Raw genomic sequence first — 22,715 nt, forward strand, 5'->3', positions numbered from 1 at the left:
CCTGCACACACTCATTTATGCGGATGACATCACAGTCTGGAGCGTCCACCCGTCTCTCCAAATTCAAGCCACAAGGTTACATCTCGCTTTTACATAGATCAGTGGTGTTCTTTTGTTGGACTCACGCTGTCGCCTCAAAAGACGGCTCTGCTTTCATTCGCGAATGCGCGCGGCCGCCGTGCGTTTAACACCAGCCATATCACCCTTCGCTTGCACGGAAGCAGAATTTCAGTCATCAACTCACTCCGAGTCCTCGGCCCGGACCTGTACGATTCCGGCTCCGCCGGCCCCTGAATTCGCACAGCATATCAGAAGACATCCCAAATGCTGCAACTTATCCGTAGGATTTCTCAAAAGTAGGGTGCTGCCACAACCACCATCGCCCGCCTCCTCATACGTACTGTGCTGCAGCCAAAATTGATATACCAAGCCCAGTTTCACCACATGACACGAGCAGAGTGGGACTGCTTGGAATCTATCAATCGAGCCGCAATGCGGGTTATTACGGACCTCCCACAAATTACGCCTATTCACGCACTCGAGGCCGAAGCGCAAATAAATACGCTAGATGAACTGGTCCGCCAACGTCGCCGAGCTCGTTCTGCAAATTTCTATGATATCGCTGAAGCCGCAACTCTTGAGAAGAATATGGAGGACGGTTCAGTGATGCCCTGCGATGCCTGCCTGGCACGACCACCATGGCTTTATCAGCAAGTTAGGAACAATCGGCCTCTGACTCCCATACACACACGATCCGTTGGCCACCTGAGTGAGTCAAGTATAATAGCAAATAGCTCATCAACTACGAGTGCGAGCTCTTCCTGCAGACATGTAGCGTATATCGAGTCTAGCGTGTGTGATGATCGCGTCACGAGAGTTATCGGTAGCCAGGAAATATTGTCATGAATAGCAACCTGCTCGTGTGCTTGCTCCCCTGCCTGGCCGTCGAGACAGGCGGAGCTCTTGGCAATCTGAGACGCAATATCCATCCCCTGTCCGCTGCTTCCACCGTCTAGTAGGCACATTGACATCTTCACCGATACCCCAGCTGCCATCCGTTTTCTGCGGCTTGTTCTGAATTGCGACGTTTTGGCGCAGGAGATTCAGGACACAGTTGAGAAATTACCCGTTACAGTGCGTGTACAGTCGCCCAAATCTTTAACTGGTGTGCGGGAGCGGCGACTTTTCCGTGCGTCAGCGCTGTTTGACGGGGCGAGGCTGGAAACAGTCTGAGGCTAAGCGCATGCGGACAAAGCGCGCTCAGCTGGGCCCATCGTCTACTAGGCTGTTTCCAGCCTCGCCGCGTCATACGGCGCTGACGCCCGGAAAAGTCGCCGCTCCCGCACACCAGTTAAAGATTTGGGCGACTGTACAATGGATACGTCGCAATGCACATCCCAAACAAGCCATAGTGGATGCAGCAAGTCATAACAAAACTTCTCGTCCCAAACGCGAACTCGAGCTAAGCCGAGAAGAAACGCGACAACTCAGAAAGAGGATAGACGACCTAATTAAAGAAATGCAACCGCTCAGACGAGCGGGCTACTCGCCGATCAGAACGCCAACGCCACCACCGCAGGCCGTGGCACCAGTGCAGCAAAACACAGAGGAGAAAAGCTTTAATGATGAAATCAGGAATTTCATGACTAGCGTGCAAAACCAAATGCAACAGATGCAAAATCAGATGCAACAAACGCAACAAAAGATAGCTCTGCAGGACCAGAGCTTCCGTAACTACGTCAAAAATCAAAACACGCAGAAAACCACTAATGACGCCAGGGATAGGCTATACAATGACAGGCGATTCGGATCAGAAACCCAAGGTACAAGCAACAACAGTAACAACGCAGCATGGCAGGACAAAACCAACTAGAAGTATGGCAGTGGAACTGCAGGGGGTACAAGCGCAAGCAAGGACTCCTGCAACAGCTCATATCTACGCGAGAAAATCCACCAGATATAATCATGCTACAGGAAACCAATAATACCCCCGCACTCAGGGGCTACACGTGCCAGGAGAGTGGCCGCACCGCGACCCTCATAAGTAACAAAGTAGTAACCATAGCGCATAAAGAAATCGAGGACACCCAGATAGAACACGTGATCACGGAGGTGATTCCCAAAAAGAAAAGAAAGGCTAGAAGTACGTGCATAGTAAACTTGTACAGCCCACCTAAACAGACAAAAGGAAACTTTAATAACTTTTCGCGGAGGCCAAAAAATTGGCGGGACAAAACACCCTAATCATAGCGGGAGACTTTAACGCTAAAAGCCCGCGCTGGGGCTATAAGAAGGAAGACAAGAAGGGACGAGGCATCTGCACGGCGGCAGAAAACACCGGGTGTGAGCTGCTAACCGATGAAAACCAGCCGACTAGACAGGGAAACAGCGTCAGTCCAGACACGTGTCCCGACTTAACCTTTATCAGGGGCGCCAAGCAGGCAGAGTGGGAAAACCTGCTCGAGAACCTTGGCAGCGACCACCACATAATAGGAGTCAGCACGGTGGCAGACAATGTCAAGAGGAAAATTGGTACGGCTCGGCTGACGGATTGGGACGCCTTTAGAGCACACTGTCGACAGCTAAAGGGTAACATTACCTCGGTTGAAGAGTGGAGCCAGCAACTCAAGCAAATTCAGGAAATGTACACGCAAGAAGTGCATAGAACGGAACAAACACCGGAGGTAGACAAGCGGCTCCTCGGGCTCTGGGAGGCTAGACGCGGGCTCACCAAGAGATGGAAAAGACAAAAGCTAAATAAGAAGCTAAAGAAGAAGATAGCGGACATCACTAGGCAGACGGAGGAGTACGCGACGCAGCTGGCCAGACAGGGGTGGCAACAGTTTAGCAACTCGTTGAACGGGACCCTAAGTACGGCCAAAACGTGGCGCATCCTCAAGGCCCTAATGGACCCTAGCAAGAACAAGTCCGAAAGCGGCAAATCGATCCAAAGACTGGTCCACCAGTACGAAGGTCCCGAAGAGCAGCTTCTGAAAGAAGTCCGAGAGAAATGCTACGGGAAAGACCAAATCGAAGGTTACAAAGGAGATTATCTCGGTGAGGAAAACCCGAAAATGGACCGACCCATCACAAGAGAGGAGGTCACCGAGGCCGTGAGAGCGGCCACCAAGAATACAGCGGCGGGAGCGGACAAGATTCGAAACTCGCTCATAAGAAACCTAAGCGACGAGGCAGTCGATCAGCTGACGTCGTACCTCAACACGCTCTGGCAAGAGGGGAAGGTACCGGCGGAATGGAAACACGCCATCGTGGTCATGATACCCAAGCCGGGCAAGAAACTACAGATCGGGAATCTCAGGCCGATCTCGCTTACGTCGTGCCTGGGAAAACTGTATGAGAGAATAGTCACCAGAAGGATCCAGCAGCACCTGGAGAACGGGAGGTGGTACCCTGACAGCATGTATGGCTTCAGGGCCAACCTATCGACGCAGGACGTCCTCCTGCAACTCAAAGAGGAGGTACTCGACACAATGCCTAAGGCGGGTGAAAATGTTGTGATGGCGCTCGACATCAAAGGCGCCTTCGACAACGTCAGCCACGCGGCCATAATGGAGGGCCTCAACAACACCAACTGCGGAAGGAAAGTACACGACTACGTCAAGGACTTCCTAACCGACAGAACGGCAACGGTAGGACTGGGGGAGTTGAGGAGCGACACCTTCTCCACACCGTGTAAACGCACACCCCAAGGCTCCGTGATATCGCCCGTGTTATTTAATGTGGCGATGATCGGCCTGGCAAAACGACTTGGCGAGATTCAGGGCATCCAACACGCGATGTACGCTGACGACGTCACGGTTTGGGTCACGCAAGGTTCACTGGGAGAAAAACAAGAGAAGCTACAAGAGGCTGCGCGCTGTGTCGAAAAGTACACCAGAGAGAGGGGACTGGTATGCTCCACAGAAAAATCCGAATTACTGAGAGTAGGTAGACACCCCACCCACGCAACGTTGGAAGTAACGCTTGATGGTCAAAACATCCCGGAAAAGAATATGATCAAAATCCTGGGCATGTGGCTACAGGGCAGCAGAAAATGCAGCCACACCATCAGCCTGCTGAGCAAAGTGACGGAGCAGGTGGGCCGGATAATCAACAGGGTCTCCCAAAAAAGATACGGCATGAAAGAGGAAGACACACTCAAACTCGTCGGCAGCCTGGTCGTCAGCCGAGTCATCTACTCGCTACCGTACCACGCGATGACCAAAGGAGAGAGGGAACAGGCGGACACGATAATCAGGAAAGCATACAAGGCGGCTCTCCATCTGCCGAAAAACACTTCAAACGAAAAACTGCTCCAACTGGGCATCAGCAACACTTTCAGCGAACTGGCGGAAGCCCTGCTTGAAACGCAAAAAGCCAGACTCAAAAGCACCCCTGCAGGGAGAGCGCTCCTGACTAGGCTGGGACGGGACACGAGTGGACACGTAGATAGATACGCAGACGTGCCCGACTGCTTAAGAAAAACAATAAGCGTTAGGCCAGTACCTAAGAACATGGACCCCAACCTCCACGAGAGCAGAAGGCAGGCGCGAGCCGAATACGTGGAAAAGACACTCGCGCTACTAGAGAACACGGTGTACACGGATGCTGCCACGTACCCGCGAGAAGGGAAGCGCATGGCCACGGTGGTGGTGGTGGACAGCGACGGGATTCTGATCACATGTGCGACGGCAAAGGCAGCCGACACAGCGGAGGCCGAAGAAATTGCCGTGGCGCTGGCGGCAGTAGAAGGATATAGGACAGGCAGGCCTCTAAACATCCTAACAGACTCGAAGGAAGCGTGCAGAAATTACACGCGGGGCAGGATTAGCAAAGCCACCCTCAGAATTCTTGGCGGAGCCAACTTCGCCGAGAGGAACGTTACGCACAAGTTAATTTGGATTCCGGCCCACGCAGGCATAGAGGGTAACGAAAGGGCAGACAGCCTAGCTCGAGAGACCACGTTCCGAGCAGAGCAGTCGCGCGCCCCGGAGTATCACCCACACGCTTGTGAGGGAGGATACACAGAAATCTTAAACTTATACAGAGGGACGAGAGCCAAATATCCCCTACCGCACAAAGCTCTAACGCAGGAGGAAGCAACGAGTTGGCGCAGATTGCAGACAAACTCCTTCCCAAATTTATACATCCTAAACAAAATGTACCCAACACAATATAGAGACACCTGCCCTTGGTGCGGGGCCACACCCACACTATACCATGTCACATGGGAATGTAAACACAATAAATCATTCCACCAACACAATAACCCGAGTGCGGAGCAATGGGAGAGTCGGCTTACCAGCTGCGAGCTCACGGCCCAAAGGGCCTTAGTGCGGCACGCTAGTGAGGTAGCTAGGCTCAGTGGAGCCCTGGAATAGGGGCCCACCCTTGCTGGAAGAGGCTCCAAGTCGCCGGCGCCCAAGACGACCGAGACCTCGAGACGCTAAATCCTTGAAGGAACCAAAATAAAGTTTCTCTCTCTCTCTCTCTCGTCCACTTCCATTAGCCCCCACCTCTCCACAGACTAGGCTCCTCACAGAAAAAGAACACCTTCAGCGCGCCACGCGAGCACTTCTCTCACCGTGTGGCACCGACCTCCCTGGCGGCCTAGCGCGCTCGAGAGAGGTCTTGCTACGAAAGTTACGTCTCCGTGTCTCCCTCATATATGCGGTAACCTAGTCGTGGTTGGCACAGTACCGTGCCTCCATCAGGGATTCCTGCCCCTTCTGTCCCGCTCCCATCTGCGAGGTGGACAATGGGCACCTCCTGTGGACTTCCTCCTCTCTACATGCCCTCCGCCAGAAACACCTGCTTCGTTCGATGTGGACCACCCCCAGGCCGGCTGCCAGATGTAGACAGTTGGATCTTGGGGCCCCATCATCGGACATTGCTGGACTTCTTCCAAGAATCTGGCGTGTATCTGCACGTTTAAATGTTTCTTTATGCCAAAAGGCACGCTGTCGCAATAAAAAGGAAGTCGGCACGCGACACACCTCTCGCCTCTTCTACTCCGTGCGCACGTGCTGCTGCCATGGGAAGACTGAGCAAATTGCGGACGCCCGAAGAAGCGGCTTAACAGGAAGAGCCCCGTACTGCCAAGCAAGAAGTGACGCGTCGTTGCCAAAGCGATCAGGAACACTGCGCCAAAACTGCGGCTGAGAAGAGGCGATGCCGAGTCAAGGATCCCGAGTTTCAGTCAAGGGAACGCAAGGATCTGCGCCTGAACGCTCGGCGTCGCCGAGAAAGTGATCACAGCCTCCGACTGCTCGGAAACTTTCAGCCTCAAGCCCGCCGAGACACTAACCTCACAAACCTAGAAACAACTTCGCCAATCTATCATTACCTCGAAGACCCTAGACACGACTTAGCCAAGCCTACCAACAACTTAGAAAAACCTAGCATAACCTCGCAAAACCTAAAAACAACTTAAGCAAGCTACCTAAAAGCTAGGTTAATTATTTTAGATACTAGGGGTGTTTACGCATTTTGTCGCCAATGAAATGCAGCCGCAGTGGACTAGAAAAAACCCGCGTACTCGAGCTCACCAGCGCAATTCCATAGCCACTGGGCCACTGCGGCTGGTCTCAGTAAGTGTTCCTGAGCACAAGTGAGCGTTGATGAGTGGCAGGACAGCGGCGTCAGGACCAGTTAGTGCATTGCCAGAAAAAAAGCAAAATTGGGCGACTGTGAATGAGTGATTACTATATTTAGCAACGTGTAAATACATGCGCGTAAACGACTGAAGCTAAACCTCTGCATTGTAACCGTTCTCTTCACTGAGTTATGTTTTCTGTTCTATTCTGCCTCCATGTTCTTTTTACAATGCCTCCTCGTCCCCGCACAATTGGTTTGTGTATCGTACTGTCGGTCGCATCCTGTATAAGGTTCTGGTATGCCAAATGAGGGTAGAGGAGTGGCTACGGCAGTTGTAAAAATGGGGAGCAAGTGACGTACATAAACCACCTTGAGTATGCCACCCTGCATGTCTAGGGACTTGTTGTAGAAAGCTATGCCTGTGAGCAAGGCTGGTCAATGCAAATTTGAACGTATAATGCCGCGAAGGACTTCTCTGCGTGCATACAGACAAGGAACTGTTTTTTGTATAGCCAGACATCATTTGTGCTGCAGATTCTCTCATAGTGTCGTATTGGTTTCATGACATTGTTTTGCTCGCGCTATGTGCAGGTCTGGGCCTTGGCATGGTGATAACCATGCTGCAGGTACTCATCAGCATGTACTTCGAGCGGTACCGTGGAGCCGCCAACGGCATCATGTTCGCCGGATCCACTGCCTCTGCGTTCATCTTCACCCATATGCTGCTGTACTTTAGAGACACCTACGGCTTCCGAGGCAGCCTGCTGCTGTTTGGTGCGGTTCTCATGAACTTGGTCGCCTTGAGTCTCGCTTTCCAAGAGCCACCATGGGTTAAGAGAGACAGAATCAAGAGGAGAAAAGGCGCACAGGGGACAAGGAGGCCATCGATATTCACAGCGGATTCAAAGCATGGGAAAAACGTTTCCGCCACTGTGATAATGCTAAGAAACATTCTCGGAGTGCTCAAGTGTCCCATGGTGTACGTTCTCACGACCACGTGGCTAGCGTTCTGCTTCAACTACGACATTTTCTTCTCCACGATCGTGGACTTCGCCATGGACAAAGGGATGCCCCTGGAGGACACCGTGTCTTTCATCACCTACACGTCTATCACGGATCTCGTGGGAAGGGTTGTCCTTCCTATTTTCACTGATCGTGGGCTCCTGCAGCGGTCGACGTTAATCGTATTGAACTACTTTCTCCTTGGCTTGTGCACTATGTCACTGCCATTCTGCGACTCCTACTGGGTCCTGCTTGTGGCGTGTCTAGGCGTGGCCTTATTCCTCGGCTGTGCCATTACCATGCACAGCGTTCTGATGGCCCAGTATTTGGGAATCGAAAAACTTGCAGCAGGGTATACCGTTCTGGGCGCCCTATGTGGACCAGCACTCTTAGCAAAGGCCCCTTTCGTAGGTGAGCGTCATTTTCTCATTTGTTGCTGCTTGCATGAACAGTGCATAACTGATGCCGTTTAGGAAAGTGGGAACGACCGAAATGTGGGAGAGTTGTTTAGTTTGCATTGGTGGTAATAGGACTGAAAAGCTTGTCTTGCCGTGCAGACGAACGAAGAGCAGTTGTAAGGAATGTGGAGAAACGTGTGATGCTTACTAACACGCTTGTAAATTGACTCACGGCAGTGGCTTACACAGTACATTTTAATCACGCAATAACGCGCTGACTTGGGTTGGGTTGGTACCTGTGTGAAGAAAACGAGTAGCAGCTCTTGACAACGGGGCGTGACTGAGACGGACGAAGCGCTTATCTGGTTGCTCCTCCGATACCACTGCCGGAGGGTTAGTTCAAGACTGAACTCTTGATTGGGCGAACTTGTGCGCAGCAAAACAAACATTAAAAGTTCGGAAGCTGTTACAGTCTTGTAACAAAAGAAGGCGAAAGCCTGATGCACACATGGTGATACACACAGTTATAGGCTCGACGTTACACTTCTTTGTATGACATATTGGTAATGCATCAAGTTGTACAATCGGAGCTAGATTTCTTGCAAGATATAAGGAACCGCATAGGGAAGTACACGTGCGGAACTAAAGCAATCTTTTAACTACGGCCTAGCAGCACGCGCTTCCTCCACAGTTGCTTACTTCCGCGGCTGTCCTGGAGAGCAGCAAGAGCGTGTAGGCTCATCCATGGCCGGCCGCCGACAGCCGCCGCCGCCACTCCCAATGCGACGCCAATGCGCAGAATGCACCCTACTCATTTTCTGTGGCACACTTTCCGCGAGAGCAATTGCTAAATTGGAAATTCGGCAGAGACTTCAGACTCCTTCTCGATGGGAATGCGAAAACATGCCGTTTTTTGGTCCTCGAAACGTCACCAACGCGCTCATCTTACACACTCATGACGTGGCGCCACCGCACGCCCTAGGCGGTGAAAGCACGCCCTAGGCGGTGAGATGGCTGCGACGAGACATGTGTAGGCAGGCACACACTAGGCACACCTTTAGTGCCCCAGACACCTAGAGCAGTGTCCTTGCCTCGCACCCCAGCGGCACCGGTTCGATTACCGCCCAGAGCGAAGTGTACCAAATTTTCTTTCCGAAGCCACTAATTTACTTGCACTACGGGAACAACCCTGACCAATGGCAGGTGAATTCGAGTACATTTTTTAGCTTTTGTTTTTACTCTTTGCATCACTGGCCATTTTTCGTTACGGCGCAGTTTTACCAAGGGCACCGTCAGCATAGACATCTAAGGCTTTCGCTATAAAAAGCGTGTTCAAAGCGGTGAGCACAGTAGCCGTTTGTCGATATATGAACTTCGGGTCGAGCGCGTCGGCTACTTAAAGACGATTCATCGTACATTCCAGCACAATTCCTGGTGCTTGCGTATGTCGCAGAATATACACCACTATTAGCGTCGCGCACGCAATTTCATTAGGCGAGAATCCCTCGCTAAGAGATCAGCTACGGAATGCAAGAAAGTTACAATACAAAAAGGCGCACGTTGCGCCGAGTGAGAACTTTGTAACAGTTAGCCTGTGAGAAACGGTCACCCGAAACAAAAATAATGTACGCAAATTGGTCCAGTATGGAGGGGAACAACAGAGCGCTTCGTGCTCTGGTGTCGGCTACTGTGACGACACCGCACGAGAGCACTAAATGTCGTGAGCAAAGCTCGGCTCGTGTGCTCTGTCACTGAGTGCGGCCGCCGCCAAAATCGTCGCGAAGCGAATGCTCGTGCGTTTCAGAACTTGGCCACCAGTCAATATAAGAGAGAGAGAGAGAATATTCAATGACAGAAAGGTGGAGACATCGGCCTGAGGGAAGTCCCTCTAGCCTGCTACTTCAGGTTGGGGAAGGGTTTCGGGGCAATAACAGAGATATGATGTGAAGAGGAAGGATGGTGATTGTATGATGAATATGATGAGGACCGCACCACATACTTTTTCTGTGCAACGCGCACGTGTACGCTTCACAGCGCAGCACAGCTTTCTTCGTGGGCAGAGGTAGAAGTTAGTACAGAGTAGCTAGGAGACTGTCTATAGCTTTTATAATTTTGTCGGTGTTAGCGCCACTGGCGTATTTAAACCAGACAGTAGCAGATGCAGGGCATCGGTTATTTGTCGCAGCATAGCTTTGGTGACAGAGCCTGAGAGTGATATCTGAGTGCACTGTCCTTGCTCGCGCTGACAATCTAAGGCCCGTGTGCGCATCGGCAAGCGTGGCCATACATTCGATACCAGATTTGCGCGGCTGGTTTGAAACAATGGTTTAGAGAGATCTGTCGATGCCGATTCAACTAGCTTATGCAGGACCTGCGTAGTTAGAGCCAGGGAGCTCTCGTTTGGACCTACAGCTTGTCCACAGCGACGACGCGTTCGTCCCCGCCGGTGTTGCACTGACGCTGCCGCCTCATTGTAGAACATACTTGTCTTGCTCATATGGGTCAGGATCTCCTTTTTCTCTTTATTACAGTCCTTGGAATTCGCCTCGTGGGGTTCATCGCAATTCGAGCACTTCATTTCTTTTATTGTGCACGAAGATACGTCATGGCTGCCGGCACAGCGGAGGCATGCTGTCTGGCCTGTGCAGACAGCACTGACATGGCCTATCTTCGGGCACTTGTGACATTGCAGTGGGCACATAAGGACGCACAGGGTGACTCCCATATCCCACCTTGACATGATAAGGTAGCGTGTCTCCCTCGAAAGGAAGCTTTACGCTCGTCGAGCGACCGAAGCGGTGAAAATCGACGACCTTCCTTGTTGAAGACAGAATCCCTTGTAGCTCTTCGACGCGGATGTCAATCCGTACATTGGACATAACATCTGCCCTAGTTCCACGACTGTGCGCGATGAACGACCAGATTTCTGTGTCCTTGTGTGCGCCCGGTGTACAATTTTTCTAGGGCGGCCTGTCGCGCTACATACGCTGTGACTGCGTTTTTCTTGGTGCTCAAACGCACTTTGTCAATTCCTTTTGCAGCCACATTACCAAGGTAGTTGTTTAGAATGTGTCCGTGTACAGAGTGTAAATTCTTAGAGACGTCGAGATGCACAAACGCAATCCTGTGAGTTGGTGCAGGCGGTCCGTTGTGACCCTGCTCACTCAGGTCTACGGTTGTCTTGCAGTATTTTCTTTTCAGTCGCTAGCCCTCCACGATGGTGTAGTCGTTGTCGGAGTCCATTGGCTCGCTTTTGGAGAAACAGGAAACGGACATCGCTATGTCCACGTGGCAAGCCTTAGACTATATGCTTTGGTTACTATATGCCTTGGATACAGTGCGAAGAGGCGTCTTCGACACAAGTGATGGCGCACCGTCTTTCATCGCCTCGGACGACATCTCCTCCAAGAAGCACAATTAAGCCTCCGCTAGTAGAAAACTATCGCAGCAAGGCTAATAAGCTACGCCTGTTGAGATCATTTCGTCTTCGTCTTGCATAAGAACTATAGCAGCTATAGAGGCGCCCCCGGAGAATAACACTGCGCTAACAAATACGCTGTGATTTTCTTTGTCGTCTCAACTCGGTCGTGCCTGGCTTTTATTATTATTATTATTATTATTATTATTATTATTGGAGGATGGTCGTCAAGCTACAAGTGGAATTACCTTTCTCTTTGTGTTATAAAGTTTGTAAACAGGGATAAGATGCCTCAGAAAGGCTGGCCAACGTTTCGATAGGAGGACCTATATTCGTCAAAGGCGGCCTCGTCATCCTCGGCGTGTTAGTTTTAAAGGGTTAGTGTAGTGACGCCACGTGCGGGTGTTGTCGCTGGCGGCTGGTTTTAAAGAGAGAGAGATTACCAGAGGAAACAAGTGCTGTCGTCCGACGTCTGTGAGCTTCATTCCCAAGACGAGGTGACAAGAGCGTGAGAGTGGGCACGCGGGGAGAAAAGAAAAAGAAATAGAAGCAGAAAAGGAGAAAAAAAGAGAAAAAATGGGGGGTGGAGGAAGCCAGGGCGGCACCAAGACAGACAAAAAGAAAGGGGGGGAGCGTGAAAGAAAAAGAAAGAGAAAAATGAAATTTTTAAGAAATACGGGGGCTTGGGGCGTGTTGGGGATGCGAAAGGTTAGGAAGTATTCAGGGGGAGGCGTTGGCAGCATGTTTTTGAGGCATTAGAACGGCCGGTGAAGCGGTCAGTGCGCGAGTAACACAAGACAAAAAAAAAGAGAAAAACAGGCACACACACAAAAAAAACATGAGTTGAAAGTGACTTGAGTAGCATAGCAGCAGTAGGTCGACTAATTCTGAAATAGTTAAGATGGCGACAAGGAGTCTGCGGTGCAATGTGTGGGGTGCCTGAAAGGCAGTGGCATGGTCTTTCAAGGGGCACTGCCCCAGTCGCTCATCGTAGGTGTCTTTACGGCGGCATCCAGAAATGGCGATACTCTGGGTTGAGTCGCCGAAAAAGCATATTGACTTCGGAATGTGTTGATGAGGGGGTTTAAAAAAAATAGATTTAAAAAAGGGGGGGGGGGCGGAGGGAAGGGAGACGGGGAAGGGGGACCGAAACCGGAATAACAAACAGGAGGGTGATGCGCGCAGAAGCGGGCGTGGGCAAGTGTACATGGAAGAAGGGGTCGTACAGTTGGTATAGACGTAAAAACCTTAAAGAGTACATCAAATTGAGTACTAGGCCGGAAAATTTTTTTTTAGAAATGGAAGAGTAGGTGAGGTCAGGAATTAAAGTTAGCTGGTGGCCTAATCTGTTTTGTGTCTTGGTTGATGATATGAGAGTTTCAGATTTAAGTTACCGCTTTTAAAGATTCTAAGTTGTCGCGTGCCAAATTAATTCCTGTCGGGTGTAGGCAGTTAAACTTGCGTATGCGGTATGATTCCGTATACTTCCTTTCGCGAGGGGAACGAAAATTTGTTTGTAGTATATAGAGCCTTGCTTTGTCAAATAAATGACCATGTTCATTAAAGTGGCTGGCTAATGCTTTAGGTAAATTGTGTTTTGTGTCCGCGCGGTGACCATTGAGTCTTGTTTTATTGGTTGTTAATTTGCTGTATTAATTTGGTGTCAACACCCGCACGTGACGTCACTACACTAACCCTTTAAAACTAACACGCCGAGGATGACGAGGCCGCCTTTGACGAAGATAGGTCCTACTATCGAAACGTTGGTCAGCCTTTCTGAGGCATGCTATCCCTGTTTACAAACTTTATACCACAGTGTGCTATTCCATCTGTCAGCCCCTTTCTTGTTTTTGGATTTCTCTTTTTGTGTATCTCTGTGTTACCTCTCTCTGTCACTGTGCTTGCGCTCTGCATTAAGGCCGGCCGATGTGGTAGTTCGATTATGGGTACGCTGTGGTGAGAAAATGTAGTGCTTTCTGCATGCAATGATGACCATAAAACTCCTTGGATCGTATAACATAGCTCGCCATATCTTTCGATACCAGGTCCCACGTGCACTACATGCAACATATCTTTCATGTGATGCCCAAGTGTCGACCATCGTAATTATGGTCCGTTTGCGCTTTCTTTGTACCCGGTTCATGAAAAGTCTCTGGTACTCTCACAGCGATAGCCTTGGGGAACAGTGCTCGGAAAAATTTGTTGAAAGTAGTCCTATCAGGCACTGTAGTTCATCCGTAATTCTACAATGTTTACGACGGATGGATCCTGCACCGACAGTCCTTTGCATGGTACCTGTATTATGCCGGTCTACCTGGGACACGAAGGAGCGTTTGCCGAGTACGACTGCAAAGGTAAGTGGCGGTTGAGCGCATTCCTTTAGCCTCTCGTTCGTGAAGTGCGCCTTGTTGTATGGATCGGAAGAGGATTCGTAAAGCGAGAAAAAAAATTATTTTCTTTTCTAATGTTCTTTGTTCATGTTATACTGCACATTATCCAACAGCTATATAAAAATTGCCCTCAAACGTGTTGATCTAGCAAAGAGCCTTATTTATCATTTATTTGTTCTAGTTATGAGGTATGCTAGCGTGAATGATTGTTTGATATGAATAGGCTCAAAAAATTTAAGCAAGGAAAGTCACTGTGTGTGTGTATTATTTCTCAGCGACAAATCGTATAGGTCCTACAGAGGTACGTCGATGTGCCGTCTTCACAGGGAACGGCAGCGAGAGATGACCAGATGTATGGCCAGATTTTAGCTTGTATGCAAATTCTTCCGTTTATACAGTGTCGGCAGACAGCCTGCCATTCAAGTGTCAGGTGCCCTGTGCATCGTCGTACATTTGTAAAGGTTTCTGATTTAGCGAAGAAGCCGAGTTTAAAGCAGCAATATTACTTTTTTTTTATACGAAACCTCCTTTTTAAATCTCCCTTGAAAATGGAGGAGTCTGTTTTTGTAATTTTGAGTGCACCGTGGTTTCGGGCAGTGCTTTGTTGCACCGCACAAGAAATTAGCTTTTTGAACACCCCTTCTCATGTTCTAAAGAATTTTCTTCATAGTACAATCCACATTTCAATTACTACACATGCACATCAGTGACAAGCTTTTGATAGCAGACTAATGTTTGCTGCAGTTCCATATACATGTTACTTTCCAGTTCCAAATACCTGTGATTTAAAACCAGACGCAGCTTCATGCAGCTGGCTTTTTGAGGATCCTTTCACAATCTAACACGATCTTGTTAAATCGCAAGTTTGCAGTTTCAGCAGAGACAACAAAAAAAAAATTAAACGTTTCTTATTGTCTAGGAATGTCACGACTTCGGCTCACTTGGAGCCTTTGGTTCCTATGCGACCCCCACAGGAACTTTCAGCACTTCTGCCACCTGAACACCCCGACAAAGCATCTGATCTGTATGCTGCGACCAGGTGTGTACAAAACGGGCACTGTCACTTACACGAGTTGTGGGACTTTATCGTAAATTTTTAACCAGGCAACTCTCCTGAATTTTTGACGATGTTTACTAATTTGGGTACATTCTAGAATTTTACGAATGCTGCATTAAGTTTTAAGACAGTGAATTTATGTTCGTTTAAAATGCCTTGAAGCTGTTAAGAGATGAGTGACATGAGGTTGCTAAATTGCATGTAAAATTAATTGTTACGGTAATTGCCCTGCTTTCTTATTGGCACCGGGAAATCTGTAACGACCATACTAGAGGGAGCACATTTATTAGACAGGTTGATTTGGATAAATTCTTGAAGCAGTCTAAATTTGCAGGAGCAAAAGCAATGAGGCTCCCTGTGATCTAAATGCATGGTTGTCGGTTTCCCGTGTTTCTCAAGTTCGCTGTTCCGCGTGCTGCATGTAAAGTTAAATAATAATTAATAAGGTATGTATTCAATAATGTGGGCACTGAAAGCGAGCTTTAAGAAATCTTGGGCTATCCCCTCAACATAGAATTGCGTGACTGCAACATTTTTATAAAATATGAACTTCGCAGTGTGTCGGCTACGACATAATCTACAACACTTTTGCTCTGGATGCCATATTCTTAACTTCTACTCTCGGTCTTCACGACTCGTTATTTTAATATCTCGCCTACGTTCGTTTTAACTGATTTACACAAGTAGCCTACTCTGATTTAAACATGGGGTAGAATGAATATCGATGATATGCTCCATAATGACTGTATTGTGACGAATATTTTTAGGGGCTGTGTTGTGAGACCTAAACAGAACCGCTTTGCCTAACTTTATCAGTACGATTTTTTTGTACACTTCTTTTCTAACATCTGCGCCGGCACAGAATCTCTGTTCTTAATTGTATAGCCATGAGTAGTCAAAATTGCGTATTACACTACTTTCTTTCTATTTTGGAGGGGGGGGGGTGAAGGTTATTGATTCTCATAATACTGGCAAAGGAACCTCAGTACGAAAAGCCACAAGAGGTGGCTTAAAAGTGTTCTAATCCTGGAATTCAGCATTCCGTCTCGTAAAGCACTACAATTAGGTGCGCTTTATTAAAAGATTGCTTTTTATAAGCTAGCTGCCGAACGCATTGTCGCAATAGCAGAGGATATACTGTTTTTCTTCTTTTCTTTGACTTCTTCTGTAGAATGTTCTTCTTCAGAATTTTTTTCCTACCGCCGCACGGAATACTCTAGCTAGAGCCTATGGGGATCATGTACAAAAAATATTCATATTACTGAAGAAGGCGACAAACCATGAAGCATAAGATTTAAATGTGGCAATTTTATAAGGCCTGCCGAATGCAATGTATTATCAACCTTGAGGGTGGTCTCCTCATATCCCACAAAAATTGCCGGTTGTAATAAGGTGTGTGTGTGTGTGTGACAACTTTATTATATATCCTGCAAATGTGGTCTAACAAACTTCCGGTTAGGCATGTCGGTCAGCCTGTTGGAATGGTCGCAAATAAGAGTGTAAGCGCAAGCTGGGCACGCTCGGTTCTTCCGCATATGACACAGGATAAAGCTTGAAATCTGCTATTGTTTCTCTTATCACAGAAGAATCGCTCTAACCTTCCCGTCCTTATTATTCTGTGAACTAGTTAACATGCACGACTTCTGGAGACTGCTGAACTTATGTGTGTATGCCTCAATAAATAGCGCTGCGTTGTAGTCACGCTCTACCTTGGGTGGATTTTAAGATGGTCAATATAAAATATGCAATTTTCTATGACATTCTCACTGAAACAAGGTATTGTATTGTGAATAACACGCAGAGGGCCGCTCCCCTAAGGAGGACCGGAAACAATATTGTCTAATCTAAAGTTGGTTTAGGCACGCCATGCTTTCATAAAAAATAACGTTATAGCAAGTTATGTCGATAAAGGTACAAACTATTAAAAGTGCAAACAAAGATCATAACACACAAGACGGTGCAAATATGTGCCACCACTGAACTTCTAGCATTAGGCTCTAGTTTCGCGTAGACGCCACTGTGGCACAAAGCGAGGTGTGTGTCATTAGCAAGCTTCTAGGATAATCGCAGACTGAACAGGAACATGTTTAATTTTCAGGTAGCACCATGATGAGCGTCATTCAAAGCTTTCTTTCCTTTGTCCTTTTGCGACGAAGTCACTTTTATCCTAAAGGGATGGACAACCTTTGAGAACGTAAAGCGAGATAACCTAGCTGATGGAAAGATTGTGTCTCGTATTGACTGAAACGAGCCCGGTTTTCTTCATTGGACGAGGATTTGCCTTTCTATTACATTGCAACAAACAGCGACCATTATCATTAAGTGACATACCCTTTGGGAACGGGGTGGGTATAAATCGTCACCTAGGCTGCGGAAAATCACGTTTGACGCCCTCAGGTGACAAAAGCATGACTAATACCTGACTAAGCATGACTAAGCATGACTAAGCATGTATAAGGTTGAAATAAATTCCCCAGAAGCCAACTATCTTTGTGATTTTCCGATTAGTGAGGTAGGCTCTACAAGCAGCTCTACCTACAGCAGCAGAGCCTGCAGGCTCTACAAGCAGGTATGACTACTTCCGAAGATGAGCGTTTCATTGTGGCTTAAAAAAACGGGTCCTTGAAAAATGTGTTGTCAGTCCATTTAAGCCTGCGCTGGTGCCTCACGCTAGTTTCTCCCTTCACAATGCCCTGTATTGCTCAATTTCTTGTTGCATTGAATACAAAGGCGTTTGGTAGTGGTTGTAGTGGTTAAGGCCAAATGTAAGTGGTATGAATGTCGGTGATTCGGGACACATAACTCGGTGATTACACTTAAGAGGTATAACGTTAAATGAGCCCTAAATTGAAATAGTAAACGAGTTTAGACCGATTAAGTAGTCTTTGAGGACTCTCTCTTTGTTAAGTTTTGTGATAAAAGTTTAATTATTACGAGATACTGCATGGCACTGCATGGTGATATCGGTACAATCTCTGTGATGGAGCCCGGTGTAGATAAATCACACCACGGGACGGAGCCACACGGTCTTGAAACCGTGAAGTCCAGTAGAAGGCTTCATTTTGATATGGCACAATCGCGGGATACGCTAGAGACGGCACGGGAAACGAAACGGGTAGACCGGTTAACAGTCGAACGTTTCGCCCATACCTTTAACCCAGCGAGGCTAGAGACGAGTCGTTCCGTCTTTATAGCCGAGCACAATGAGGACGGCAGCCTACAAAACATCTAGTGCGATGTAAGCCACATTGAAGCGCGAAATAACGTAAGTTTTCAGGAGAAAGGCGTTGCACTGAAGCGAAAGTGTCCGCAATTCAGGGAAACTGGGTGCGATTAGCTATTCGCGCCTTAGCGTTATCGCCAGGGCATGCTGCATTTTTCGCATGCAAGTGTCCCTGCTTCACGGAGCCAGTTGTTAAAAAAAAAAACTGGTTGCTACCGCGTTAAACACCAACCTGTGGGAACGTGCTACACACGTCAATGTGTTGACAAGCCAGTAGACCGAGCGAAGGGGCTAGCGAAGCTAGTACGAGTCACGACAGAGCGCATTCGGCGGATTGTGGGTGATGCACTTACAGTGAAGGGTGCGCTTCACATAGAGAAAAAATTGCATCGTGCACGAGAAGCATCACGTGAACCAAGGACGAAGGCTAAGTACAGAGCCAATATTTACTATGACTGTACAGTTGGAAATCGTCAACTTGGGCTTAGTAATGCAGTGCTGAATCGCCTACGCCAAGTAGGACTAGCATTCAAAGTTGCGATGTGTAAGATGGCACAGGGGAATGTTTCGTGTGATGAGGAAAGTGAATGGATTTTCCGTATCCTATATAAAGCACAGTCTAGCAAGCCAGTACTCAAATCACAGATTTCCATTGAGTGGGATATTTAGAGAAACGCTCGGGAGCGAGGCGAGACCAATGTTGCGTGCCAGGTAGAACATAGAGAGCAGGAGCATCCAATTCTCTATCCGAGTCATAAATAGACCGTGCCATCGTGAGCAGCCACACAGCGCAACTGTGCCCAGGCTGTTTCTAAATTGTCAGGCGAATGCGCAGCCTCGTGAACCTTTGTTGAGATGGTTAAATTCTCTCAACGTATTACAACAGCTGCTAACAAATTTTCGGGAAATTACCTTGTCCTGCACTGGAGCCTAGCCTTTCAGAAAAATTATTTCGGGGTGCGTCATAAAAGGGAGTCTCGAAGGCAAAGCTAATGGCTCAAGTCAAAGCCCTTAACGCATGAATGACCTATATAGCATCAACTTTGTATGGTTTTTCTTCCTGACTTACGTTTTTGATCTTTTGCTTTGTTTTGCATTTTTCTGTCAGAATTTGTTTTTGCAGTGCGACTAATTCACGTGCTCACGGCGCCATTTTGATAGAGCAGCGTGACATTTAAATAGAAAAGTAAGCCTGGTAAAGCTTGGTGAGAATGTGCCTCGGCTGGCCGGCTGAACGGTCGCGTTTTCGGTTTGGTTCTGACTGATTGATGCCTCCTGTGAACTCGAGATTGCAGCACGAGCTAATAAGCCATTCAGCGGCGTTCTCAACGTGTAATGGAGCAGCTTTCGGAAGAAGTTCACTGGTCTTCTACTGGACGTGACCTGCTCGGCAACCACCCGCGGCTAGGTTGCAGGTGGTTTATACCGTGTCGCCCAAGTAACGGCGAAATCCGGGACGTTTCAGATACGCCAAGCCGCACGTTAACACCAGCCTAGGAGGCCAGAACGACGAAAAGACGTTACCGTTTGTACGCGCATTCTGGCCTCCTACCCCAGCGGTGCGCGCGGCGCCCTGATATCTGCCCAGAGGCTGCGCAGTGCTGTCTCCGTTCAGCGAGCGGGGCAGCCAGGCTACGCGCGTGCATTCATTCCTGCATTCATCCGCAACGAAGACGCCAGTGGTGTCTGTGTGCACGTCAGTGATTTTCCCCTCTGTTGGGCCAGTGCCGTTTAGAGGAGCCGTTGAGCTGTTTTATGTGTACCGAGCGGCGGCCTCGCGCGTAGAGAGCGTTCACTCTTTACTTCTGAGTGAGGGCATTCCGCACTATATAAAGCCTGCCCTCGCCAACGGGCTTCACTGAGCAAGGTTGACTGCGTCGCTCTCTGTGAGGAGCTTGTAGAGCTGACCGCTCGATAACGACCTATTTAACGTTTTTTGTTACTCGCCGCCTGGGGCGCCTTTCGTCTCCGCCTGTGCCCCTCCATGCTGGCCCTATACTGCCAGGCCCATGCTAACCGCACGCTCCTGCGTGAACGATCCTTAATAGAGCTTTTACTGCATGCTTTATTTCACGGGTAGTTGTGCATGCTTTTCATTATTTACGTTCGTACACAAAAAAACCAAGCTTTTTTTTTTGACGAGAAATAATTGTAGGAAAAGCCAACATAAGAAACTTTTCTCGGCGCGGAACAAACTTGGGTCGTGGTTTTGGGTTCATTGTTTCGGTGGGGTTTCGATCCCATACATGTTCCTCGCTCACACTAATGTTGAATTCCAATGGCGGAGTCGGAGCAGCCGACGGACTCCGCGAGCGAGCACTCGACTCTGGCGCAGAGCAACGCTTCCAGATCCGCGAGTGGAACACAACCTGCGCCGCCGGAGCAAGGCGGAAGCGGAAGTTATATCACAGAGTTACCCAGGATACCTTGCGTGTTATCATTCCTTCCGCTGTTTGCTCCCAGCACTGCCGCACCGGTCACTTGTCTCTTCAGCGCCGTTCACCTGTTGTTCTGGAAAAAGTGCGGAATGGATATCTCGCCATGCGTGCAGCAGCTTTTGCTTCCTCGCGAGTCGTGACCGGTGGCGCCTCCCAGCAGACAAACGTGGTGAAGGAAATACGTCACGCAGAGTTCCGGTCCACTCCGCCGATTGCAGCGGAGCATCTTTTTCTGCTCCACGCACCGACTCCCGCTCTGAATCCCCTCCGACTCTCTCATTGGAACACCTTACTCCCGCCCTCACTCTGCCATTGGAACAAACTTGCTCCGAAACGAGCAGAAAAACTTGCTCTGACTCCGCCATTGGAATTCAACATAAGGCAGAAAAGGTTCTGGGCTGTGCTTCTGCAATTTGTACAGCACATGCAAATGCAGGTGCGGGCGTCGTATCCGGAAGGAAACTGTGTCGGCGCCTTCCACGGCGCCTATCACTCGAGCTGGTCGAGACACCAGTGTTGATGTTTTTCTTTTACGCAAAATAACAGGTTTAGGTTCAGTCTAGTTGTAGGACGACAATTTAACTATAACTCTCATTGTTTGAGTGGTCACAGTTGTCTTTGAAAATCAACCTTTTTATCTTGAAACTGTCTACAGGGGTGCTTCTCCAGTGTCTGCGTGAAGTTGGCATAGAATTGTACACCCGGGAAGTCCTGAACAATGACCTGCTGTACCTCGCGCTTTGCAAAGAATGCATCGGCTGCCAAGCTCTTGATTTTCTGCTGGCATACTAGTACTCATGCTGTCAGTAATTTATCGGCTCCATCATCAAGTGTCATGGCGCCATTTGGCCATTTCTGGCCCTTGCTCCAAAAACAATATCCACCACGATCGTAGCACACCCTCTAACCAGATGATGCTGACAGTATTTTTGTAAAGCACATGCCTGCAAATCCTTGAGTTTCGAGGGATTTGTTATTGCAGTAGTGCTTTTCACAGATTTTCAGCACTGACATATTTTACTTAATCAAATTCATCAGCAGTGTCACTTTTCCATTGATACTACTTGACTGCCACTGCCATAATTTTACTACCCGCACATTTTACGCACTTCTACAACGACTGTTCCTAAGATCCGATATACAGTCACGCCACCTCTATCTCAAACTTTATCGCCATAATGCCAACTCATTGGCACTGTTTTGGCGCCGTTTGGCCATACTTGTCCCTCGCGCCTGAACATACCAAGTTCATCAATTTCTCGGCTTGCCGAATTATCTTTAGGCCCCACGCTGATGTTACTGATTTGTTCAAGTGGATACTTTTCAGGTTAAGTTTCTTTGCTTTGCAAGGGTGGTTGAAGCAAACGAGGCACTTACAAGTAGCTATCCTAGACATTAGTGAGACAAAGTGACGAATATTGGTTACATCTTGTCTCTAGTTCTGTAGCACCCGCCGTGGTTGCTCAGTGGCTATGGTGTTCGGCTGCTGAGCACGAGGTCGCGGGATCGAATCCCGGCCACGGCGGCCGCATTTCGATGGGGGCGAAATGCGAAAACACCCGTGTGCTTAGATTTAGGTGCACGTTAAAGAACCCCAGGTGGTCAAAATTTCCGGAGTCCTACACTACGGCGTGCCTCATAATCAGAAAGTGGTTTTGGCACGTAAAACCCCAAATATAATTATTTATTTTTAGTTCTGTAGCAGTTAGTCAAGGATTGACAAAATTGACCTCACTGGTAAGATGATAGTCACATGGTCAGTGATTACAACTTCCATCATCATGTAACCTGATGAGATTAATTGTAGTCGAACCTTTGATAAACTTTCCTATACAACCTATGGCCACGCAGTTCTATCTAAGGCTCACTGGTTTGTCCTACTCGCGTCCAGGATAGCCACCTGTTTGTTCCCCCTTTCCTTGCACCAGAGTTGCAAAGCTGAGCACCTTATCCTAAAAAGTCTGCAAGTGAAGACATAGGTATAGCGTTAATGTGAGGTTTCAAAATAATTTGGCTAGCCTGGAAGGAATTACTGGAAGCACGCGTTCAAGGATATTGACAGGAAATCAAAGGCTAGGAACTTGACGAATTATTTACAGGATTCCAACTAGAGCAGGACATTGTTAGTATCTTCCGGGTCGTACAGTTTCATATAAACTTTGCGGTGACGTTAAAAGACCATCTGTACAGGC

General features: G+C 48.4%; 1 protein-coding gene across 1 annotated transcript in view; it reads left to right on the forward strand.

Annotated features, from left to right (window-relative positions):
- Window positions 1-22,715, forward strand: part of LOC139046651 (monocarboxylate transporter 12-like) — an 82,382-nt gene that overhangs the window by 58,214 nt on the left and 1,453 nt on the right. The window contains exons 5-6 of the mRNA XM_070530384.1: window positions 7,189-8,010; window positions 14,725-14,844. Coding sequence (XP_070386485.1) covers window positions 7,189-8,010; window positions 14,725-14,844 — 942 coding nt within the window. The remainder of the gene's footprint in view (window positions 1-7,188; window positions 8,011-14,724; window positions 14,845-22,715) is intronic.

This window comes from Dermacentor albipictus, unplaced genomic scaffold, assembly GCF_038994185.2.
Source record: "Dermacentor albipictus isolate Rhodes 1998 colony unplaced genomic scaffold, USDA_Dalb.pri_finalv2 scaffold_103, whole genome shotgun sequence".
NCBI classification, from domain to species: domain Eukaryota; kingdom Metazoa; phylum Arthropoda; class Arachnida; order Ixodida; family Ixodidae; genus Dermacentor; species Dermacentor albipictus.